We start from the raw sequence: 8,284 nt of genomic DNA on the forward strand, positions 1-8,284 counted from the left end.
GATGGTGCTTAGCGGAGGAAGCTCGGGTCAGCGGAGGATTTCCTGGCGGAAGCTGTTGTCGGACTTGGCAGAGCTGCCAGGCCTGGCGGTGAAACTCAAAGGAGAAGTTCGGCGGAGGAGCTTGGTCGGAGGTTGCCAAGCGGAGATTGTCTTGGTGGGCGGAGGTTTTTCCGCTGGTGCTCAAGAGTCCGGCGAAGACCGAAGAGTCCGGCGGTGGCTGAAGAGTTCGGCGGATGGTCAAAGTGTGGCGGAGCTTTGGAACTCAGCGGAGCGGAGCGCTGTGCAGCGGAAGAAGCTTTGCCGGCGGGTTGGGCGGAAGAGAGCCGGGTAGTCTGCAGCAGCTAACAGAGGTGCTAGCGGAGCGTTGGGGAGTGGGCTGCGAGCTATGAAGCGCCAGCGTGCATGCGAAGCCTGGCGGAGCAGTTGCAGGTAGTGGGTGCGACAAGGAGATGGAAGTTTGGCGGGAAAAGCTAGCGCTGAAGACTTTGAAAATGGTTCTGGGTGCCCAGAGAGTTTTTCTGGGTGTCTAGAGCAAATTTGTACCAGAATTTTTTTTTTTTTTTTTTTTTTTTTTTTCAGCCAGCGTTGACTTTTTCCTCCCTCAGCGTTGACCAGACGTTGACCGGCCCCTGATGGGCGTTGACCGACTCCGCCGGGCGTTGACCAGCCATGTTGGGCGTTGACCGACCCCGCCGGGCGTTGACCGGACCCGCTGGGCGTTGACCGACCCCGCCGGGCGTTGACCGGACCCGCCGGGCGTTGACCGGACCCGCCGGGCGTTGACCGGACCCCTTTTGATGTTGAATGAGCGTCGACTCGACATTTTCGGGTCAAAGTTCGTGGTAGGTGACGAAGCCTTTGTGTTGGCTTCCCACAGACGGCGCCAATGTTAATGCTTGGATCCGTTGGGGATCTAATTAACGATAAGTAAGAGATAGAGAGAGAGAGAGAACGACACAAGCGAAGTATAGTGGTTCGCCTCCGCATGAGCGGGAGACTACGTCCACTTGAAAGCTATACTAGTGTGTCAAGCCTTGCGGCCTAATAAGATTACAAGAGATGTAATGAATCTGTTGAGTTGTGGGAGGAGGCATTCCTTTTATAGATGAAGGAATGCTTCTCATTTACTTGTTCTTCGATGTGGGACAAGCAAAGTTACTATTCTAGTCTATTTAACATGTAGAAAGCTATGTTATGGGGGCATCTTGGCAAGGGCGGAAAGGTGGCTTCCCGGTGGCGGATTTGCGACTTCCGAATACCGCCGCGTAGCCCGAACATAGGGCTACACGATGCATGTCTCGGTTGGGCTTTGCCATGTCTTGTGGATGTCCCAAAGTAGGTGTTACTTATGCTTGGTGATGTAGTAAATACTCCATATTATTGGAGGTATGTACATCACCTGACACTTACCTCGTTTCTCTGCATTGTACATGCTCTTGAGAGCATCATTCAGCACACTAACTCTCACCATTGTCGCTGCTGCATAAGAAAACAAAAATATCCAGGACTTCAGTTCACAAATCAGGAATGAAAAAAAATCAAACAAACAGAAACACACATAAAACCTCTGCTCTCATTCTCTCAATATGCTCCTACTCAATAGCACCCAAAACCATAAAAGCACATGCCAAGTTCCTAACTTCATCCATATTCACATAACAACCCGCCAGTCCAACTAACTTTTTACAGCAACCACCAACACCCATGTTAAATTTCCCCATTTCTATCTACTAAACACATAAAAGATCAAAATGACTACCGAAGCTCTGTTCACCATTGTAACAAGGCCGCACCGAATTCTAGCTAGTTCAAAAGTTTAAATCTTTTTTAACCCAGTTCCAAAACAATTTCATCCTACAATAATAAACCAAATATTTACATTTCACCGTAATGCCCTGGAATTCCACCAAGGACTACAAGAACAAGCACAATACAAACACAGACCCTAAACACCAAATATCCACACCAATATAATAAAAGCAATTACCCAATAGATCTACATGCTAAAGATCAAATCTTTGGTTCATATTTTCCATAAATTTTTGAAGAAACCAAACAGAGAATCCAGCTACGCCTAAAAAAAAAAATCACTAATTGAAATCACAAGGCGCATACATGAAACGATAAGATCTTAAAATGGATACAGATCAAAACAATTTCAGTTATTGATGAAGAAAATGAATATTGACCGAAAGAGATGAGCAAGCTAATCAGAGGCGCCTCCGATTCTCCGAAAATTTCACCTCTGTTTGTTTGAATTGTGAATATGCAGCATACAAACCCAAACTCAAAACCAACAACAAACGGAATCATCCACTTATAATAATATAACCACAAAATGTAAGATTAATATGATGAAATACCAAAACAAGGAACAAATTTAGAACAAGAAAACTGACGAATAGAGTATAAGATCAAAACCAACGCCATTAAAGATTGAAAAAGTGCAAAGAGTAATTAATAATTAACTCTGAATATGAATAGGTAATCCAAGATTGCAGAACGAACCTGAATCCTGAAGTTCCACAGTTTTAATAGCAAGGCTCCCCTGTATCCCTGCAAATGCAGTGAAGTTCAAAAACAAAAACAAAAAAAACAAAAAAAATTAAAATTAAAATAGACAAGAACTAGAAATTCAAACACCCCAATCCGAATTATAATCTCTAATTTCCAACACCTTAAAATCATAATAAGTTGATTGATTAAAAGCCCCTTACCCAAACCCTAAAACGAAAATAAGTTTGGCCATGTGGAAGAGGAAGGAACAAAATCAATCATTAATTTGGATAGGAATGAACAAATTCAATCTAATACTTCAACTCTACCTTCACGAATGACTGACGAAGATGAGTCGCAAGAACAAGAAGCCATCTGAAAGAGGAAGATAGACTAGATGGTGCATTCAGTTTTTGAAGGAGAACAAAAGACGTGACCAGATTTTATAAAAATAAAAAATGAAAGAAATCAATATCCCGCTTCAAGCTTTGAGAAACCGCGCCCAATTATCCCGCTCACTGAATAAAAAAAAGAGGATAATTCCCGCTCACAGAATTGGTCACTAAATTGAGAAAATGAATGAACGTTTAGTGTCCTAAAACAAATTGGACACTAATAGATAAATAATTGGTCAGTAAAAGATAACGAATAAGCGGGAGACTGACCATATTTCGCGTCCATCTCTTTAGTGACCTGTTGTCCTCGTTGGTCATTAATTCTATACCATTAGTGACCTAATGTCATGTGTTCACTATCAATTTGGTCACTAAAACCCGATATTGTTGTAGTGATACTTTTTATAGAGTGCTAGTTATCTTGGCTCCCTGTCTCACTTCTATGGTTTTGGTTCAGCTTGGTATGTATTAAATATACTTCTGGAATAGTACACATGCTTTGTGAATAAATAAAGTAAATAAAAGCTAGCCTAGTGTTTATGTCTTATCACAGCAATGAAATCTTCCCCTGAAACAATAGTCTAATGTTTAGTTTATTTTATTTATACATGATCTGATCATCTTACAATGGTTGAATATGCAATATTTGATCATCTTACAATGTTTGGTTACTTCTCTTGTCCACATCGAAACTGAAGGTGGAAGCTCATTGTAATGGATTTAGTTAACCCATCATTCTATTGCGTTCTATTTAATCTAGTGGAGCTGTGTATTGAAGTTGGTGTTTTATTGGAAGCTTGAGCAGTTTAGCTATTTGTTGGTGCAGGAAAATCAAGGAGACTAATTTTTGTTTTGAGCTCTCCTTTGTTTGACTAGACTGCTATATTTTAGTACTATAGTTGCACTTGTATATTCGAAGTTTCCTGTTCTAATATAACCTGTGAATTTTGCAGGTGCAGGCAAATGGTATGGCAACATACTTTGTTACATTGACTACATATCTTGGCCTTTGGTGTGGCAGAATATTACTTGCTTGACATACTTTCTCCACCAAATGGTATGGCAGAATATTACTTTGCTTGACAGTTTCTTCTGGATATCAGACATATATAAAGGGTCTAGTTGATCAAGGTCTTTCTGAAACCGACCAAATTTTACATGTATTTTCTTCCTAAAAAGGGTCTAGTTGTTAACGCCACCCTTAATTTTTCTGGTTGCAGGGGTGGAGATCATGTGCAGTGACCACGCTGGGTAGAGATGGTAGTGATTTGACAGCTACAACCATTGGTAAAGCACGTTGGCAGGAACTTGACCATGTTGTGGAAGAACTGGAGAAAATCGTTGTTGTCAATCTTCAGCACCGATCAATAATATCTCTCATGGAAATGTGCAGAAATCATCACTAATATTAGAGAAGGTGTTGTACTGTGTTGGGCCAAGTACTTAGAAAGCATTCCCTATTTTCTTTTGTTCTCTGGTTGATGACAAGTGTTGTTCAATTGATCAAACAGGGTTATCAGCTATATATGTATTTGAATCTGGTATTCATGTTTTGGTGCATTTTATATAAAATTTATTATTTGGCTTCTTTTGCTCCAAAAATAAAAATCTGGTATGCAAAATTGCATGCTAGGTTTTTTTTAAATCAATGATATGCATTTTGTGACAGCGTTGGTGGCGTCGCCATTGCTATTTGCGACGGCGTAAATACCGTCGTCAAAGTTCATGCGACGGCTAAATTGCCGTCGCCAATAGTAATGGCGACGCCACCAACGACATCGGCGACATTGCCGTCGCCTAGTCGTCGCCGTTGGTCATTGGAGACGGCAATTTGGCTTTTGGCCACGGCTTTGCGCCGTGGCCAATTGAATTTTTTTTGTAGTGAATGGCGTCGTGTTGGCGCAGAACTATATCTAGCTAACAAGTTCACTGCGAATGAGATATCCGGTCTTGTGTATTGTGCTAAGTACAACAATGCGCCTATTGCACTTAGATATGGCACTTCTGCCTCTAGCACTTCTTCGTCGTCATCTTTTGGACGGAATGGATCCTTCTTTGGATCAAGACTACGGACAACCATTAGGGTGCTTGAAGGCTTAATCTTATCAGTGTTGAAACGCCTAAGCATCTTTTGGGTATAAGCTGATTGATGAATCAGGATACTATCTCTATGGTGCTCGAGTTCTAAACAGAGGAAAAACCGTGTTTTCCCAAGATCTTTCATCTCAAACTCGGATTTCAAGTGTTCAGTGGTTTCCCTTAACTCTTTACGGGTGCTAATTATGCATCAACATAAACTGCTACTATTGCAAATCCGGAACTTGTCCTTTTTATGAACACACATGGGCATAGTTCATTGTTGACATATGCCTTCCCAATCAAGTAGTCACTTAGACGGTTATACCACATCCGTCCGGATTGTTTCAATCCTTATAGTGAGCATTTCAATCTAATCGCAAACGCGCTCCGTGGTCTAGAGCCACTTGATTTGGGTAACTGAATTCCATCTGGAATCTTCATGTATATTTCCGTATCTAGATCCCCATATAGATACGCAGTAACCACATCCATATGCTGCATATTCAGTTTTTCAGAAACTACCAAACTGACAAGGTAGCGGAACGTAATGACGTCCATTACGGGAGAATAGGTCTCCTCGTAGTTGATTCCAGGGCGTTGTGAGAAGCCTTGCGCCACAAGGCGAGCTTTATATCTTACAATCTCGTTTTTCTCATTACGCTTTCTAACGAATACCCATTTGTGACCAACTGGTTTGGTGTTTGGCGGTATTGGTACAATTTTGCCAAATACCTTTCTTTTCGCTAGAGAATCAAGTTCTGCCTGGATCGCATCTTTCCATTTTGGCCAATCAGCTCTACGTTGGCATTCATCAACGGAGCATGGTTTGATGTCATCGGTCTCAATAATCTCACGCGCCACTGAATACGCGAATACATCATCAATGATGATGGAGCTTCTTTCCCACGTCCCATGTACACTAGTGTAATTTACAGAGATCTCTACGTTCTCATGGATAGGTTCTGACATTGAGGCGTCCCCCAAAGATGTCTCTTGGACATAACCGTAATCCGGAACATTCTCGTGGGACAGATTTTGAGTATCGATGATCAAAGGATTTATCTGTGCCTCATTCGCTTTCTTTCTAGGGCGAGTATCCTTCGAACCAATTGGTCTACCACGTTTCCTTGCGGGACCTGCGACCATAGATGCCACATCATTGCCATGTTGGGCAATGGCGCCATCCCCTGATGTTACAGGAGTGGCGTGATGTCCAGTATTTGGGACATCGATCCTTGTAGGCATGTTTGCAGCAGGTATGTGTGATCTCGTCACTTTGGCAACATCAGAAAACGCATCAGGCAGAGTGTCTGCTACATTCTGGAGCTCGATTATTCTTCGCACTTCAAGTTCGGACTGTACGGTACGGGGATTGAGATGAGAGATAATGGGGACAGACCACGACAATTCCTGTTGTTCCTGTTGAACATCGTGTTCTTATCTCCCCCTAACGATGGGAAGACTGTCTCATCAAAGTGACAATCCGCAAATCTAGCTGTAAAGAGATCGCCTGTCAAGGGTTCAAGATAGTGGACAATAGTTGGAGATTCAAAGCCAACATAGATGCCCATTCGTCGTTGTGGACCCATCTTAGTACGCTGTGGCGGCGTAATAGGCACATAGATGGCACACCCAAAAATGCGTAAATGCGAGATATCAGGCTCGTATCCAGTCACTAGCTAAAACGCAGAGTAGGATTGGGTTGCAGTGGGTCGTAGACGAATGAGTGTCGCTGCATGCAATATTGCATATCCCCAAGCAGAAATAGGGAGATGGGTGCGCATAACCAATGTCCGCGCTATCATTTGCAGTTGTTTAATAGCGGCTTTTGCGAGACCATTTTGGGTATGAACATGGGGAACTGGATGCTCTACATCAATCCCTAGTGATATGCAATAGTCATTGAACGTTTTCGATGTAAACTCCCCAGCATTATCAAGTCGAATCGACTTAATAGGATGGTCAGGGTAGTGAGCCTGTAGATGGATAATCTGGGCGAGGAGTTTAGAATAAGTAGCATTTCGAGTGGACAATAGCGCGACATGTGACTAGCATGTCGATGCATCAACCAATACCATAAAGTATTTAAAAGGTCCACATGATGGTTCGATTGGTCCACAGATATCTCCTTGGATTCTCTGTAAGAAAGGAATGAGTATTTTTGGATCCTTTGCATAGGACGGTCTCGGTCCTAATTTCCTGAAGGAACAGGCTTTGCAAAATGAGCAAGGGGCCTAAGAAGTAACCAATGAGGATTTTGGTTGGGCCTGAGCGTCTGTAGCGCTATTAGAAGTAATGTGTGTGACTACATCTCCCATTATGACGTTAGAGCCATGGAAATTGGTTTGTGTGGCGTCATGGCCATCAGGAGGAGCAACCATGGCGTCATGCGCATGGTTGGCGCCATTTATGGCGTCATCACTAGGGACAGGGGCGGCCTTTCGGCGACCCAAGACGGCAGCAGCGCCAAAAGCTGCAATTTTGGTGGTCTTGTCCTGGAATCAATTTTTGATTCTTGCTTCTTCTCACTCTGAAAAAGGGATGCCCGTGTGAAGTCTTAAGCATACGGAGCATCATATCACGACCAAGATGTCCTAGTCAGTCATGCCAAAGCCAATATGTGTCTGAATCCAAGAGATCTTCTCTTATGACATTATTGGATTCAATTGGTCGAATTGCAGTGACATAAAGTCCACTAGATTGACACATAAGCTTCTCTAAGATGAGCTTCCGTCCGCAATCATTAGAGGTAATGCAAAGGAATTCTATTCCGTTCTCATTATGCATTTCCACATGGAATCCGTTAGCTCTAATATCTTTAAAGCTTGATAAGGTTCGATTTGCCTTAGGAGCATAGAGAGCTTCAGTGACTTTAATCAAGGTGCCATTGGGCAAAAGGAATTGGGCCATTCCATGTGCTTGAACTAAACTTGATGGCCCAGCCATCGTAGTCACAGATGAATATGTAGGCAACATCTCTAAGAATAATTGCCTATGGTGTGCGTAGTCGCACTATCCGCAAGACTTTGAAGTTCATCCATTCCTAAAAGAAAAGCTCGTAATTAAAAAGGAGTCATAAAGAAAAGAACTCAACTTTTATTAATAAGCCAAACGGAATTACATCATTGTTTCTCTTAACCAAAGAAAATCTAATCCAATAAACTAGTTAATGCAAAACAATGGTAGTCGCCTAACTTCTTTCGGTAATTCCAATGTAAATGTGACCAGGTAAGTAGAGAGATGTCGGTGGAGCAAAGCTCGCTTAAGTACCACTTATCTCAAAACCTTTCTAGACATCACTTTTACATTGAGTA

At 42.4% G+C, this 8,284-nt stretch overlaps 1 protein-coding gene and 1 long non-coding RNA gene across 3 annotated transcripts; one reads left to right on the forward strand and one right to left on the reverse strand.

Moving 5' to 3' along the window:
* Positions 1-1,285: 1,285 nt before the first annotated feature.
* LOC112193802 (40S ribosomal protein S15a-1-like) lies at positions 1,286-3,264 on the reverse strand. 2 transcript variants are annotated; one of them, XM_024334048.2, is made up of 4 exons: positions 3,162-3,264; positions 2,826-3,014; positions 2,509-2,556; positions 1,286-1,479 (listed from the first exon to the last, which is right to left on the reverse strand). In XM_024334048.2, exons 2-4 carry the CDS (start codon positions 2,869-2,871, stop codon positions 1,343-1,345), a joined length of 231 nt encoding a protein of 76 aa, XP_024189816.1. In that variant the 5' UTR covers positions 2,872-3,014; positions 3,162-3,264; the 3' UTR covers positions 1,286-1,342. The 2 variants fall into 2 exon arrangements, 1 of the variants encoding a protein (XP_024189816.1); XR_002934038.2 differs by lacking the exons at positions 2,509-2,556; positions 2,826-3,014; positions 3,162-3,264 and adding an exon at positions 2,190-2,502.
* Positions 3,265-4,077: 813 nt separating this feature from the next.
* LOC112193792 lies at positions 4,078-4,478 on the forward strand. The gene is made up of 2 exons (XR_005809946.1): positions 4,078-4,178; positions 4,285-4,478. It is a non-coding gene; the product is annotated as an uncharacterized LOC112193792 (long non-coding RNA).
* Positions 4,479-8,284: the final 3,806 nt, after the last annotated feature.

Source organism: Rosa chinensis, chromosome 1 (genome assembly GCF_002994745.2).
Source record: "Rosa chinensis cultivar Old Blush chromosome 1, RchiOBHm-V2, whole genome shotgun sequence".
Classification (NCBI taxonomy): Eukaryota; Viridiplantae; Streptophyta; class Magnoliopsida; order Rosales; family Rosaceae; genus Rosa; species Rosa chinensis.